This window comes from Arachis ipaensis, chromosome B3 (genome assembly GCF_059453495.1).
Source record: "Arachis ipaensis isolate K30076 ecotype BB chromosome B3, ASM5945349v1, whole genome shotgun sequence".
NCBI classification, from domain to species: Eukaryota; Viridiplantae; Streptophyta; class Magnoliopsida; order Fabales; family Fabaceae; genus Arachis; species Arachis ipaensis.
In genome coordinates this window covers 55,128,354-55,145,672 of record NC_142438.1, presented here as the reverse complement: position 1 = coordinate 55,145,672, position 17,319 = coordinate 55,128,354, and the positions used below count along the sequence as shown (strand labels likewise).

At 32.5% G+C, this 17,319-nt stretch overlaps 1 protein-coding gene and 1 pseudogene across 3 annotated transcripts; one reads left to right on the top strand and one right to left on the bottom strand.

Annotated features, from left to right (window-relative positions):
- Nucleotides 1–400: 400 nt before the first annotated feature.
- On the bottom strand, nucleotides 401–3,804 carry LOC107633283 (putative exonuclease domain-containing protein At3g15140; annotated as a pseudogene). Its single transcript, XR_015907534.1, has 6 exons — nucleotides 3,339–3,804; nucleotides 2,455–2,657; nucleotides 2,133–2,213; nucleotides 1,624–1,740; nucleotides 1,250–1,373; nucleotides 401–621 (listed from the first exon to the last, which is right to left on the bottom strand). The product of XR_015907534.1 is annotated as a putative exonuclease domain-containing protein At3g15140 (transcript).
- A 1,427-nt stretch (nucleotides 3,805–5,231) lies between these two features.
- Nucleotides 5,232–16,921, top strand: LOC107630596 (Riboflavin synthase-like superfamily protein). Of its 2 annotated transcripts, none has more exons than XM_016333792.3 (14): nucleotides 5,232–6,290; nucleotides 7,758–7,917; nucleotides 9,335–9,383; nucleotides 11,955–12,068; nucleotides 12,619–13,041; nucleotides 13,151–13,534; nucleotides 13,610–13,705; nucleotides 13,995–14,110; nucleotides 14,595–14,768; nucleotides 14,856–15,012; nucleotides 15,097–15,285; nucleotides 15,409–15,537; nucleotides 15,713–15,791; nucleotides 16,632–16,921. In XM_016333792.3, the coding sequence occupies exons 1-14, from the start codon at nucleotides 5,621–5,623 to the stop codon at nucleotides 16,739–16,741; spliced, it is 2,850 nt and encodes a 949-aa protein (XP_016189278.1). In that variant the 5' UTR covers nucleotides 5,232–5,620; the 3' UTR covers nucleotides 16,742–16,921. The 2 variants fall into 2 exon arrangements, with proteins under 2 accessions (XP_016189278.1, XP_088365967.1); XM_088509841.1 differs by having other exon boundaries at nucleotides 5,318–6,290; nucleotides 15,713–15,787; nucleotides 16,632–16,790.
- Nucleotides 16,922–17,319: the final 398 nt, after the last annotated feature.

Genomic DNA, 17,319 nt, shown 5'->3' with positions numbered 1-17,319 from the left:
TTGAAAGGGTCACATCTGCTAGCGTGCCGGTTGCTCTATCGCCACGCTTTTGTGGATCTATCGGCACGCTTTCTTTTTGGCCACGCTTTCAAGTCTTGCCACGCTTAAAAGCGTGGCCATAGGTGTTAATCTATTGGTACGCTTTAAAGCGTAACGAAAAGTTCACATATCGCTACACTTTTGAAGCGTGCCAAGAAAGTTGGTTTTGGCTACGCTTTGAAAGCGTGCTGATAGAGCACATACAGCCACGCTTTTAAAAGCGTGGCTTTCCCACTAAAACCTTTTGCCACGCTTTCAAAGCGTGGCCTATTCCTTTGTCAAATTAAAAAAAAAGAAAAAAAATTAGAATGCATAATAATAATTAAAAAATTACAGTTCTATCATAATTAAAAACAGAAAATTAGAAGGCATAAGAATTAATTTTTTATTGATTTACATTAATTATTTACATGCTATAATAATAATTTAAATTAAAACTGTAATGTTCCCAAAGATATGAAGGATGGAAAAACAAAAAGTGATATACAGCAGAACTATGATTAACAAAAAGTTGATGTGGGAGGAAGAACTCCTGCTACCATTTGCTTTAAAACACTCTGTGTGATTGTGGCTCTCATCATCCTGCAGATATCATCAAAAATTGTTTAGAACATAAGTTGACACTATATGTAGTAATTATAGACCTATTCTATTAATTTCAGCATAAGCAAAAACAACACAAAAAAGTGAAGAACATACAAATTTCAATAAAGTTCACTGGTATAATCAAAAGACATTGCTCCCTCTCTAATATCCAGAAAGAAGAAAATTGATTTGTAAATCTACCACACCCTCTCAATAATGAACTATGCACAGAACAGTAACTGTATGAAAGAACTTCATCTAAAGTAAATTTGCATAATTTCAAACCCTAATCTCAAGTAACAATAAGAAAGCACAAAACCAATCACATTCTGAATACAATAAAACAACATTACAATTTCCCCCTTTTAAACTCCTTATTCATAGTTTCATAGCAAATTGCTGCACCACACTCAAACAACATATCAAGCTAAGCTATATTGGTTTAGGATTAAATCAAAATTCTACAGGATAATGCAACCTTATATTGGTATAATGGTATTAAATCAAGTTGTCACTCTGCTAGACAATTCATGTACCCAAGATTTTATGGGTCATCATGGGAAAAGCAAACAATATTTGATATCATAAAATTATACCCTCAGCTTTTTACATTAAAAGAACTTACCCTTCTTTTATAAAAGTTGAGATATACATCTTTTAGATTAATCCACTCCATAAGATATGGTGGAAGCTTTAGTTTTGATACCTGACACTGCTGAGGTACCTTTGTCTTCAAATCCCAATTTCCACTGCAAAAGCAAAAGGATTCCATGCAAAAACCAATCAAATTATTCAAGATATGTAAGATAGGAAATAATTCCAAGCTCAGTCTCTCCTTATAAATGAAGGGTTTAAATCTGAAACCACCATATACTACACACACATACTGCTAAATTCGAGATACAGTAACAGAAACACATTAAACTAATATGAAGAAATGACACTACAAACGAGAAAATGTAAAAGTGGATGAGGTGAACTCTGGAACTGAGATATTACCAAGTTACAAATGCTGCACCAACAAGGCTCCCACCTTTCCACAATTGACGTTGCATCAGCCAAGCTTCAAATTATTGAATAACTTCCTTGAAGGGTACCGCTGTGTCATGCCATACCCTAGAAAAAATTAAAAAGGTATTAGTATGGCACACAATGTGGGCAGTAACAACAGAGTTAATCCTTAGGTAAGCACTCTAAGGATATGACTTTTTGCAATCAGTCATCCTGAAATTAAAATCAGTCGATCATATTTCACGAATCTAATCCACTGTTAATCAAATATCAAATCATAGCAAAAACTACTCTCCTAAAATGTTTACAAGAAACCATAATGTACAGATGATAGTATGAAAGCAGCAGCACTGCATGAAGAGTTGTTCTACCTGCTTCTTAAACCTCTTTTTATGGGAGAAACGAAAATGAGAAAAACTGAGAAGATTTTTACACAGATGACAAGCATGAACAATTGAACAACAAAAGAGATGGCATGCAGAAAACAAACTGCATACCTGTCAACCCCAAATTTTCCATATTTCCCTTCAATGTATTCATTTATTCTTTGTTTACTCATTTCTGTGGGCCTCACAAACCTATTAAGTGAACATTGGAAAAGTAAAATTATAAACAGAACAAATCTTGAAAATGTTAATCCTCATATACACATAGTAACAGTTTAATTTTTAAATTCAGAATATAATAATTAAGAGGTCAAAGTATACTAAACTCAAATATGTTGCACGATGCACAAACCAGTTGTTACCCATGAGGATTGAAAGCTCAAGCACGTACTATTTTTGTTCAATGAATAACTATAAAGTGGCAGATCAAAACCTGTGGAAAATGTCTTCAACTTGCATTATTTTAGCACTAATCATTAGAACCGGAAACTCAAGAATCTCAACTCTACCCTCTAAATCAAGCACAAGGAAAAAGTCAAAATTCTGAGAGCATATCTTGTGCCGCTTAGCAGATGCCACTTGAAGCTCCCTGGAGCAGTCATGATTAAACCTCTCAATGTGGACAAGATCATCCATCTGCAAATTTGGAGAAGCATAAACATCAACAAAACTACATATGTTTTACTCACACATAAAATTGACAACAATACAATAGACATATGTTTTCAGCTTCTAAGCTACAATTCTTATGATTCAGAACAAGAACACTGATAACAGTTCAGCTGATACTTTGCATTGTTAGGGATAGGGTAACCTTGTTTTCACTTCTGAAACAGTGATTCTCAAACATAATTTTCTATAAAGTTAAAAAAGCTGAAAGCTAAAAATTTCAGCCCAAAAAGTGATTATTTGGCACAAAAAAAATCACATCCAAACACCACATTCCTATTCATAATAAGCATCAAGAACCAAGATCCCTAAACCATTAAATCCCTCATCCTGGTGCCATGTCAGCATTGGAGACTTCATTTGGGAAAGCCCATAATGACATTATGGCACCAGGTTGAACAAGTGTGGGCTATGAAATATAATCATTCAAATCTACTGAGGTGACAAAGCAGCACTACTCTGATGTGTGCTAAAAAGTAAAAAATCATACTCACTAAAATAATAAAATGCTGGTACTGGAACCGGAGCAGCTAAGCAGTCTGTTTTGGTACTCAATTTGCTACTTTTTGTGATTAAACTACATGCAAGTCTCAGCGGTCCAAAATAGAGGAACAGAGAAACAGAGAATCAGAGGGAAGAAAGACTTACCAGTGTTTATGAGGGTTTGCGAGAGAAAGGCCGCTGCGCTGAGGGAGTAGGAGGGCCAACGACGGTTGTGTTGATGGGCGAGGGTTGAGAAACAGCAATAGGGTTCCACAGAGAGAGGGTCGGGTGCGAGGGTAAGACGAACGGCATGGGTGCGACGGTCATTGGCTTACACAGATGACGGCTGGGTGCGATGAAGATGAACGAGGGTTGAGAAAGGGTTCGACAGAGAGAGGGTCGGGTGTGAGGGTAGAGGAAAGGCATGGGTGCGAAGGTCATTGGCTTAGAGAGATGAGGATGAAGGCGATGAACGGTCATGGGTGCGATGAAGGCGACGAACGATGAAGATGAGGATGATGTTGTTTCGTTAATGGAGATGTTGTTTGAGGATGAAGATGGCGCGGGTCACGTTTAGGGTTTTTTTGTGCCTGGTCACTTTTAATCAGTTAAAATTAGTGTGATGTTGTTTGAGGGTTAAAATTGAAAACTAAGGAAAAAAAAGTTTAAGTGTGAAAAACAATTGGGTGGGAAACTAAATTTGGGGGAGGGAACTCTATCGGTACGTTTTTTTGTGGGGTGCCAAAATAAATAGAATATGGGCACGCTTTAAAAAGGTAACCATTGAAATACAAACTAGCCACGTTTTTTAAGCGTGCCGGTTTCTCTCTATGGGCACGCTTTTTAAGCGTGACAAAAAAAAAGGAGTGGCCAAATTTTTAATTAGTGGGCACTCTCATAAAAGCGTGCCGATTTTTCTCTATCGCCACGCTTTTCAAGCGTAACAGTAAAAAAGCGTGGCCAAATTTCAAATAAGTGGGCACCCTCGTAAAAGCGTGCCGATTTCCCTCTATCGCCACGCTTTTTAAGCGTGGCAAAAAAAAGCGTGGTCAAATCACAAATTAGTGGCCACCCTCACAAAAGCGTGCCCATAGACCACTTTTCGGCACGCTTTAAAAGCGTGGCAAGAAAAAAGGGTGCCGACAGACCTTTTTTCTTGTAGTGAGAAGAATGTTTACGTTGAAGAAGAGGTCTACGTAAATCTATTATGTTGACAGGAAAGAGAGAGAACACGCGTGTATTTCACGTAACTTAGGGGAAGGGGGAGGCGCGTTAACAAAGAGGAAGGAGACGCGTTAACAAAAAAGTGTTTGAATGACTTGGATAAATTTTTTATATGGACGTGGAGTATTATTGAAAAGAAAAATAGGTTCAAGTATTGTTTATTAATGGATAATGCTAGGCAGACAAAAAAAATAGCCAGAACTTGCCTTATTTAGCATTAATTAATTATCGCAACAATTAATAAATACTAAATAAGACAAGTTATGACTATTTTTAGCTGATTTTGTTTGGTTACCAAGTACTTCCATTTCCGTTTATTAATATTCTAAGTCCCATTCACTTACCTTACACCTTGACCTTTCCTTATTTCAATCATTCGTGTAGTCACCTCCATTATCGCAACCAAATTTTAACTACCCCAATTTTTCTATTGTTTTTATTGAACAATGCATTAATTCTCCTCCACTTGCAATTAACTTTTGTACTACATGTCAATACAAGCTAATGCACTCCTCTTTCGTTAATCAATAAAATAAAATAAAGGGAAAAAAAAATAAAAGGAGCAAACTTGGGAGTATATATATTCCAAGGCTTTAAAGAAAAGAAACTAATTGTGACAAAGACGCATTCAGCATTTTATGGTTATGATTATTAAGATTTTAAGCTAAGATATATATATATATATATATATATATATATATATATATATATATATATAAGAGCATTTTTTGTTTAAATACAAAATAATACCACTAAGATACTCCTATTTTTTCTTCCACCAACAACTGTATGTATCTTGCAATATTTATATATTACAATTTATAGGTTGAGTTTGTTAAATTTATTTATTTTCAAATTGATTAGCAAAGGAAAGAAAATGAAGATCTCAACTACTACTCTCTCGTAGGTGGTAGCAATAAGGGCACATTGGCGTTGAAATCGTGTGCACAAATTCGTTGAGAGGTGTTTGTCTTGTGTTTTCAATTTCCAACCCTTTGTGTTTGCCTTTGTTTTTAGACACAGCTTCGCGCCCAAACGTGTGAACCAAAACCTCCTTCTCTCTCTGAACTTGCTTTGCATTTGTGAGTCGGTTAGCGAGAGAATAGCAACAAAGAAGAAAAGAAAAACACCAAACAAGTCATTAAGAAGACGGAAGTAGCACTAGAAAATTGGAAGAGAAAACATAAAAAAAAAATTTGAAATAGAAAGACTGCATTGATTAGATGAAAACGTCGTCGTTTCGGAGATGCAGCAACGCAGAAGAAATCCAGTTACCGGAAAACCTAGGAAGCTCGTCGCCAGCGTCCGGTAGTGGCGGCGCCGGACATTCCTACGGCGCGATGTTGCCGGTGTTCCTCAACAACCTCCGTAGCAACCACCACCAGGAGCTCGTTGAAATCACCTTGGAGATCGACGACGACGCAGTCGTGCTCTGCAACGTCGCGCCGGCAAATTCCGCTCCGGACGCATCTCCATCGTCTGTTTCCGCCGCCGGCTCTGCTCCCGTGGCATCGCCGTCGTCAGTTTCTTGCGCCGGCGAGGAAGCCGGCGCCATCGGTGCCGGAGTGCCGAGAAGTCTGTCGATTGCGTCGCGGATTCGGAGAAAGTTCCCGTGGATAAGATCGGCGTCGTCGCGGAACTCGGTATCGTCGGAGAGCGGCGGCACCGTAAGTGTTGAAGATCCAGTGGCGACAGCACGGAACGCGAGGAGGATGCGGTTACAGATTGAACGGTCGAGATCGAGCGCGCAGAGTGCGCTGAAGGGTTTGAGATTCATCAGCAAGACAGGGTGTGATGGTAGTAGTGAGGAACTGTGGAAGAAGGTGGAAGAGAGGTTCATGTTGCTCTCAAAGGATGGCTTGCTCGCTCGAGAGGACTTCGGTGAATGCATTGGTACGTACCTACGCGTGTGTTCTTCTTCGTCTTCTTTTTTCTTTTTCTTTTTTAAATTTATTTTATCTTAATCTTTTTTTATCCCAGCTTAAAACTACTAATTTATGCATATATATTATCCAATTAAACTCTTACTTACTAGAGCAATCAAATGGTGTGCTAATCTTCTTGTTTTTGTGTAGAGAAAATTGTTGTGAAGAGATGAGTGTAGAAGGCGTTCTGTTAACATGAAAATTTTCTTGCCTCATCATAGTATTTTGGTCATGTAGTTTTCATGATTTAACTATTTAAATCTTTAAATACTCAATTTAATTAACATAGCTTGAAATTGATGAGTTTGCAATAAAGGAAAGCGTTTCTTTTATACGTATTACGCATTGTTTTTAAAGTTAGAACTGAAAGTTTCACCTCATAACAATATTTGAACTAAAAGTTGCTGAATTATTAAATCTTTGCATATTTGAAAGTAAAGTGGTTAATCCTCTATTATTTTCTTCTTTAAAAAAAAGGTTACGTTAGAACATCAATTCACAACTCAATCAAACAGTTTGGCTTTATTATTTATTATTTTTATTGTTTTATATTATTAGTGCAATTGAAATTTAAATAATATAAAAAATTTTATATACATTAATTAGTTAAGTGTTCAAACTAGATCTATCCAATTAAAAATGGTGATCTAATTTAATTTAAATCTAAAACCGATTAAAACTACAATAATTTAGATTCCATCAGATTTTATTTCTAACAAAGCATGAATTGAATCAACTTTCAGGTATAACAGTGTAATCTGGTTCATTCTAATTAAAACTACATAATATAATACTAATATTTAATTTTCAGACTTATGTTTTCACATATAATATATTTAATTCATTACATAATTTATTTTATTCATGTACCATTTTTACTTAAATAACATTTTAAGTGTGTGAATGAGTTTTCTTTTATTTATTTTACTAACTCAAGTTAATTATTTTTATTTTTATTTTGTAATCCTTGTTTTATATCTCAAAATCAAATAAATCAATCTCTAATCCAAACCACAATATATTATTTAATTTCAGTTGAACAACAATCCAAGTCGCACCACGAGCATCCATATTATACTAATAGTTTAATTAAATTGTTTGCTTATTTTGATTTTAAAAAATATTAAGTTGGTAAGGTATTGGCTAATCGTATTTGATAGCTGAAATCCGCATATATAGCATAATATGTCTATATCTGTTCAGTTACAATTTTTGCTCATGGTCACAGGGTATTTAGAAAATGGAATAAGTTAACTTTATTAGTAAGAAAAGAAAGGGTTACTTAAAACACTAAATAGCGTGCTAGCTATATTCATAATGAGGACGAAAAATATTCAAGCTAACTTCAGAACACAATTTTACTCAAATTATTATTTTACTAATTAATCTACTAAGTTGTGTTATCATAATTTTATTCCATTAATTCTAATGAAAGGGATGGAGGATTCAAAAGAATTTGCGGTGGGTATATTTGATACGTTAGCTAGAAGAAAAGAAAATAGAGTCAGCAAAATAACGAAGGAAGAGTTGCATCAATTCTGGTTGCAAATTTCGGATCAAAGCTTTGATAATCGCCTTCAGATTTTCTTTGACATGTAAGTATTAGTTCTCCTTGCAACATCGTTTAGAATCCTTGTCATGAACATGCAACATGTCCGTTTCGATAACCATTGATCAGTAGAGTTCGTATAGCTTATTAAAATGTCATAGTCCAACAATAATAGACTCGGATTTTTGTATGATGTTTATAATATATGTTCATGCTCCGGTATTTAATTTGTAACTGGGATTCGTTATAGCTAGGGTTGTGCATATTCTGAATAATAATTATTTCCCGTTGTTTTTCTTATACTTCATATTAAAATGGAAAAGGAAAAAGAGTCAACAAGCATTTAGATGAGTTTTGTTATTTTTCTTTTAAGCTAATTTGCGTAGCATATAAATAATATGTAATTTCATCTAAATTCATATAAAGAAGTTTAAGAAAGCGATTTGGAAACGGCCATGTCCTATCATTGAATAAAAGAAGTTGATCCAAATACATAACAAATCGCTTAAATTTTAATAAGTCAGCTTTGTGGTAGTTCAAGCCAACATTATAAATTCATCTATATATGCACGATTTTATTTAATAAATCGAAAACTCATCAATTTTCTTTCTTTACTCTTCAACCAACCATTCCTAATCTCCCCTTTTTCACCTACAATCGCCGTCATGTTTAGCACGTTATATATATATATATATATAAACATATATGGTAAGAGTAATAAACATATGTTAAAATGATAAATATGTTCCACTTTCTCCTACATTCTAATATGTTCCAATTATATATAATAGATATAAAATTTTATTTTTTATTTTCTATTATTGTTACATCGATCAAAATAATTATCCTAATAATATTTAGGAGATAATTTGTTCCATCTTGTTGTGATGAGTTTTTTTACTTCAAAAAAATATTTAAAAAATAATAATTTAAAATTATTTTATTTAATTTAATATTTATAATTTTATGCATGTAATATTAATAATTATTATATATTTTTTATATCTAATATTATATAACTATTTTAATAATAATAAAAAACATAAAATAAAATAAACAATCATTAAAAAATATAAAATAAATTTGTTTTCAATTATTTTAAATTAATTTTCTATTTCTTCCTAACATATTTGTAATAAACAAATAATACTTTTACTTATTTTTCGGAGGTAATAATATTCAGTTCAATTTTTCCATAAAATTTATATCTTATAATGTAAAAGTAGGGTATTAATTTTCATTTAAGACTTGTGTCTAAATTTTTCATTGAAAACAAAACTTTAAATTAACTTACGTCATTCATAATGTTGTTTCGTCTTTATTAACTTTAACTACAACGTCAATAAATAGAGCTTATCCATCTTTCACCATAATTTTGAACACCTGGTTTCAGAGAAACAAAGGTACATGGAATTTTGACTATGTTCCTTAAATATATTATCTTGCGGTCTATTTATTTCAGGGCGGACAGTAATGAAGATGGAAGAATTACAAGGGTGGAAGTGCAAGAGGTAAGAAAATTTGAGGTGACGAAGAAAATTAATATAGAGTCATGTTTTAAGTTATCATCCATAATTTTTTTATTTCGTACAAATTTGTTTTTAATTTTTTTTTTTCTTTTTGACAAACTAATGTCTGAACTTTCAAAATAATATACAAATAAATCCTAATAAAATAAAAATCATCAGTTTTAATTTTTTTTTTCTAAACAATAATATAGTTGCACAATTAAATGATTTAAAAATTAAAATAATGGAGACTAATTAAGTTGTCCATTATTTTATTTGAGATTAATTTGTCTAATATTTTAAAATATTCAATTTAAAATTTTTTTTATTAAAAATTAATTTATTCCAAATTAATAAAAATCAATTTAAGATATTACTTATATTCATATATTCAGGCACAGTCGCACAGTCGTCATTGACCCCTTTCGACTACGTTTTTGAAGCGTAATGAGAAAAAACGTGGTCAAAATTCTAATTAATTGTTACTCTCATAAAAGTGTGGCCATTAATTTTTTTACCATTTTTTTAAAATATGACAAAAAAAATGTGGTCAAATTTTTAATTAATGGCCACTATTATAAAAGTGTGACCATTAACTTTTTTTAACTACATTTTTAAAACGTAAAAAAAAATGTAGCAAAAGATTTTATTTCTTGTAGTGGAATAATGAATACTGGTTTCGAAGTATTTAGTTTGTTAACACGCACGCATCTGTCAAAGAGAAATATCATTGGACGTGGTAAAGAGAGACACGAGAAAAGCTGAATAAAATAGGGTTAAAAAATTGGAAAAAAAAAAAAAAAAAAACGAATGACCTAGTATGGTAACAGTATCTAAAAGTCTTTGGAGAAAAGACAGAGAACGTTGCCACTGAAAATGTTATTAAAATAGCTAAACATGGTAAATGATACTCCTTTTTTGTCTATTCGGTATCAACTAAAATACAAATTAATATAAAAATCAGTGATTAAAATTAATTATTAATATAAAATATATATTAAAAATAATTTAAATAATACATATATTTATATATAAATATATAACAACTAATTTTAATTGTTAATTTTAATATATAAATAGTATTTTTAAATTTATTATAATTGTTATTGTGAACTGTCTAGCGCTAGAGTAACAATAAAATTCGATTAATAAATATAATCAAAATATTCTCGAAACTACATATAAAACTATGATTATATATAAAATGGTAGGCCAATAACACGTGAGATTCTTATTTTGGTCTCGAAATAAGATTTGAGCTTTTCTCTTTTTGGACAAAACATAGATTCGAGCTAGAATATTTCTTGTTACTATGGGGGCTTCTCTAGTGGTGTATTGCTAATTTGCTACATATCTTTTGTTTGTGGGTTGGGCTTCAAAGAATTATGTTAATAATTCAGCTGCTACATATAAATGTACGATAACCCACTAACAAGTAACAACTGCAGCTGAGGCTTTAGCTAAGTGGTCCATCATCATCTTTCTCAATATGCTAAATGATTCAAGTCTCACTAGAGACAGTAGATGAATCCTTAATTAGAATGTGTGTGAGTTGTGTGAACTGTGAACCCAAAAAAAAAAAAAAAAAAAAAAAAAAGAAAAAGAAAAAACACACACACACACATCTCTAACAGGCTCATGAAGTATTTAATTGCTAAATTTTAAAGATTTAGGTTTGATTTGCTATTATCTTACTTTTTGAAAATAGTTTATTAAAATTAGTTTTTAAAATATAATTTTTTAAAAGTGATAACATTTATATTTGATAAATCAAATTAAAAATTAGATTTTAATAATTACAAGTAACAATAATTGTATTTGGTAAAATAACTTTTAAAATTAAAAAATTTACAATAAATATAAATATAAGAATAAATTTAGATAATTATTTATATAAGAGATTATATTAAAATTTTAAAATTTTATAAGCATAAGTCAACATTAAAAGGCTTCTCTTTAAGTATTTTTAAAAGCATTCTCAACTTTTAAAAATTACAAATATAAATATATTATATTTTTAATTTATCAAATACGAATGGAAATAAGATACTTGTGTGCAGACACTTTTGAAAAAACACAAGCCACTTACCAAACCAAGCCTTAACATGTATACTTCAAAACTTGGTTGAATTGTTTATGTTTACTAAATATACCGATTTACGATCGAATAGTAAGTAGTCTTATACTGTTGAAATATTTGTATCTTGATTAAAACTTAGGTATGTATCTAAAATTGTTATATTTAATTATATGTTTGACTTGTTTGATTCATAAATTTTTGTAATAATAGACATATAGCATACCTATAAATTTGATCGACATTAATCTTGTCAAACGCACAATTTGAAATAAAGTAAATAGTCTCAAACACACCCACCTAAAGCCAGAAAAGGAAATTAAAGTGAAAACAAAAATTGTAATAATGCAAATACAACAGATGACTTTATGCTAACATTCTTTTGGGAAAAATTATGTTAGCAGTATTTTTAATTGATGACATTAGATGATGGCTTGATGTTAATAATATTTGGGTAAATTTTTACTATCATTTGATCAATATTCTGTTTTCAACAGCTCATAACACTCAGTGCTTCTGCAAATAAATTATCGAAGCTAAAAGAACAAGCTGAAAGATACGCTGCATTGATAATGGAAGAGTTGGACCCAGAAAACCTGGGTTATATCGAGGTAAGAGGGGAAAAAATCACGGAAGAAAAATATATGAACCATGAAAGAATCAGTATAAGATTAAATGTTCAAATTGGTCAAACAACAATATTGTATTTTTCATTCTTGGCATCGTTTTCAATATGCTGGTGTGACCTGTAGTCCTGTACCTAAAATGGCATATCAGCAGTTAACAGTTCCATTAGCAAGTGTCAAACGATGACAAGATAAAAAATAGATTAGAAACTAACTAGACATATTAGTTTAGGTGTATTTTAGCATGTCATAGACTTACGATAGCTATAATATTTTAAAAAATATTGTTAAAATTAAAATTATATAGTTAAAAATATATTACTAAAAAATAAAAAATATGAGTTTAATTTTAACAACACTTGTATAGTTATTGTTGACACCATAACTATAGGCATACTTAGTTTACATGGAAAGCAAGTTGGAAGATTTACTTGTTAGAATCATCATCAATCTTTTTATCCTGTTATGTACACTTATTTGTGTAACAATATTCACTATGCTTTCTTGACCTTGTTAGTATTTGCCCCTTGTTCAGTTGTGGCAGTTAGAAATGTTGTTACTACAAAAGGATAACTACATGAACTACAGCAGACAACTAAGTAGCAGTAGTGTAAGCTGGAGTCAGAATTTGAGTGGGTCAAGGCCCAGAAGCAAGTTCCAAAGATTCTTCTGGACATTTCAGTTCCTTGAGCTAGAATATTGGAGGAGGGGCTGGATTTTGTTACTGTGGTTGGTTATCATGGCATGCCTTTTTGCTTGGAAATTTTACCAATACAGAAACAGAACAACTTTCAAAGTCATGGGCTACTGCATACCTGTGGCTAAAGGCGCTGCAGAGACTCTCAAGTTCAATATGGCTCTCATTCTTTTACCTGTTTGTCGGAACACACTCACTTGGCTTCGTTCCACAAGAGCCAGAAAGTTTGTCTCTTTTGATGATAATATTAATTTCCACAAGGTAAGAGTGGTTATTTGATGCGTTGCGCTTCATCATTATTTCAATAAATTTGTTACCGTATAGTGTTGGTGCTTACACAATTTGACATGAACCCTGTCATTTCTTTCAGACTATTGCATTTGCCATAGCTATTGGAGTTGCTGTCCATGCATTCACTCATCTGACGTGTGATTTCCCTCTACTCATAAATTCATCTCCAGAAAAATTTTCACTCATAGCTTCAGATTTCCACCAGAAAAAACCAACATACGCATCACTTCTGACCAGCATTGAAGGCGCCACTGGAATCTTAATGGTTCTTTTAATGCTCATCTCTTTTACACTCGCAACTCATCACTTCCGGAGAAGTGCACTCAGGCTTCCACCACCCTTTAACAGATTGACAGGCTTCAATGCATTCTGGTACTCGCACCACCTTCTTGGCCTTGTCTACATTCTGTTGATTCTCCATGGATATTTCTTATATTTGACTCATCAGTGGTATAAGAAAACGGTAAGAACTTGAACTGTAATACATTTGATCAGATATGTGAAAAAGTTGAAAACAATGTTTTCTCTTAATTCTCAGACATGGATGTATATAGCTGTTCCACTGTTACTGTATATAGCAGAGCGCAGTCTAAGAAATCGTAGATCAGCACACTATTCAGTAAAAATTGTAAAGGTAACAAATGCAATCCTCGGTTTAGTCTTGAGTATTGTTTGCAAATCCTTGTATTATCGATATAGTTTAATAAAAATTCAACACTTCCCTTGTATCTACAATCTCCACTACTTCCTCTCCTTTTTCTTGCTTAAACATGTCAAACACCAGAAAGAGAGATTTCTCCTTTTTCTTTTTTTGCCGTCCTTTCCATTCCGTTTTCTTCTCCTCAGTCAAACACTTGGAGACAGCATGATGATATAACATGAGAATTACATTTTTTCCATATAAATTTCCTTTGACCTAGCAGGTTTCGGTGCTACCAGGAAATGTCTTCAGCATAATCATGTGCAAGCCAACTGGATTCAAGTACAAGAGCGGACAGTACGTGTTTTTACAGTGTCCAAATATCTCTCCATTTGAGTGGTAAGCATGTTTTTATCTCTCGGCAATTATCAATAAAAATGTTATATGTAGATTTGATGGGGCATGGACCTAATCCAACTATGAATGATGTTTTTTTGTCCGCCTCAGTAAATTACTATTTCTATCAATGAAAGTTTTAGAATGTTAACAAAACTACTCATAAATAAATAAATAAAACTTTGTATTCATGAAAGAGAAAAAACTGTTATTTCTACCCAAAAGTTTGGAATTTTAATAAATCTACAAATGAATAAAATTAATGTTTCAATTCTTTTGTCATATAAAAGCCATTTTTTGGGGAGCAAAACTAATTTTATTCATTTATGAATAAATTTGTCCGTGTCTTAAAAATTCCATGGTTAAAACCAGTAGTTTACTGGTGAGTGTCTAAAATATCTGACATACAAATAACACATCTCATAACTTACCATCAACCATCAATTATTATATGTGAGAAACAACAACAACAATGTTTATGTTTTAGGCACCCATTTTCCATCACGTCAGCACCAGGAGATGAGTACCTAAGTGTTCACATTCGCACAGTAGGAGACTGGACAAAAGAACTCAAGCGAGTTTTCACAGAAAATGATGAAACATTACCTTTGGATAGTAATCGAGCAACACTAGGGGAGCTAGTGCAGATGGAACAAAGAAGGTAAGTAGAGACCAAAGGCCAACTATGTTTCTCCTCCATGGAAATCTTGCAATGATAAACTAATTAATGGAAACTTCTTTTACACAGACAGCCAAAACTTTTCTTAGATGGCCCTTATGGAGCCCCAGCACAAGACTACCAGAGTTATGATGTATTGCTCCTCATAGGATTAGGAATTGGAGCAACTCCTTTCATTAGCATTCTCAGGAATCTTATCAATGAAACCAGAGTAATTGATGAAATGGTACTATACATAATCTTAATAGATTTTTCGTAAAGTTGATTTTTTCTTTTTCTTCAGATATCAATTGTATAATCTCATGTGCAGGAATCAATGACGGAAACAACAAAATCAGGAGACAGCTTAAATAGTTTTGCATCTTCAAATTTGACGCCAAGTGGAAACAAGAGAACACAAAGGACTACAAATGCTTACTTCTACTGGGTTACCAGAGAACCTGGATCTTTTGAATGGTTTGAAGGAGTGCTGGATCAAGTTGCAGAAATGGACCACAAAGTAGGATATTGAATTGTGCATAGAGTTACTCTAATGCACTATCATTTAATACAAAAAACTTAAAACCAAGAAACTATCCTCTTCTTTTTTTTTTCTTCTCACTCCTTCTATCACATGGAACAGGGCCAAATTGAACTTCACAACTATCTTACAAGTGTCTATGAAGAGGGGGATGCAAGATCCACCTTAATTACCATGATTCAAGCACTAAACCATGCCAAACACGGGGTTGACATCCTATCAGGCACTCGAGTAAGATCTTCATTGCCTGGAGGTTTTTAATTTCTGAATAAAAATAAAAAAATTATTGAGATGAAGATTGGGTATTTGTTGCCTTATGTTCTGAACAACTAGAACAATTATCATCTGACAGTAACCACAAACCTGAACATGAATTTCTTTAATTTATTGTTTCTCTTGGTTACAGGTAAGGACGCACTTTGCTAGGCCTAACTGGAGAGAAGTTTTCACAAAGATAGCCTCTAAACATCGGCAGTCTACAGTAGGTAAACCACTTATTACAAAGGGTAGAACTGTTTTCCTGAAAGAAATTCAAGAGCTAGTAATACTTGGAGAAGAAGCAATGAATAAGAATTTAAACATGAACTTTGTCCTATATATGCTTCTCATATGATTCAAATTAGCAAGTCAGGCTATAAATCCTACTTTTTCCGAAGTCATACAACATTGATAAATATACTTGAAATGGAAAGAGTAACTATTTTCATGAAAGAAAAATGAAGAAACTAATTGAAAGTCAGTGACGTAGGAGTAAAGTAGCCCAGTAGGTATTGATGGAGACAAGCTATCTTACAATGAAGTATCAATTGGTAAATCTCAAGAACATTGAATGAAATTGATATCATGTCAATCAATTTATAGCACCTTATTATGTATATGGAAAACTTAATATTTAAAAAAAAAAATGTCACAGTTAGATGTTATAGATTCTGCAACTGATAATCAACATAAATAAAAAGATGAAATGTGAAAAGATAAAATCATGGTAAAATAATTTCCATTTGACGGTTAATTGAGTGAAAATAATCATCTATTGGCCGGTCTTTGAATATTATTAACTAGTTATGTAATAACTTTTCCTATATTAAAAATGTTACCAGTGACTTTACTTTCATAATTTTCAGTAGAAAATAATAATTAGATATTTATAAACAGTAAATGATTCTCAATAACAAACATGCAACCTGAACCAATAGAAAGCAGGTGCACTGAAGAGGGACTAGCAAACAAGTGATTTGATTTTGATATGCTGCTCAAAACCTGAACCAATTTCTGTTACATCAGAATATTAGACAATGCTAACAAGCTAATCATAATACTTGCAGGGGTGTTTTACTGCGGGATGCCAGTGTTAGCAAAGGAGTTAAAGAAGCTATCACTTGAGATGAGCCACAAGACAACTACACGTTTCAACTTTCACAAGGAGTATTTCTGAAATGCGGAATGATATTTAAACAACTTTTATTCATTTTTCTGTAATTATCAATTAAATGATTCAAAAGGGAAATTGAGAAATGTTTAGTTCATGGTAGTTGTAGGACAGCAAATGTAATTATAATATTACACAATTACAGTGCAATACAAAATAAAATAAACAGAGGAAAAAAGTTTCAAAGATTTCAGTCAGGCAAACACCATACAAGCGTGTTTTAGTACACCTTGACAAACTACCTTTAGAAGCTAGAATTCATACTGTAAACAAACGCATAATTCTGAACAAAGTTTAATTCGGTAAAGGTGAAAGTACTATTCACAAAATTGTATAGAACCATAACTTTGAGAGTTGCAACTGAAATACTTGACCTGATTCTGAGATCTACATCAGTAGCCAAGAAACTGTTAGCTAACATAACAAAGAAATGCGAGAGGATTATTGCCAAAGAGAGAGGATAGTAAGAAGTGTAAACTATGACAACAGGAAGATATCTATAGAGCGACCATACATACGCTGCACTGCAGTTCAGCTTCCTTACGTTCTCAAAACAGGAAAGAACAACAATGTGAAGCAAGAAG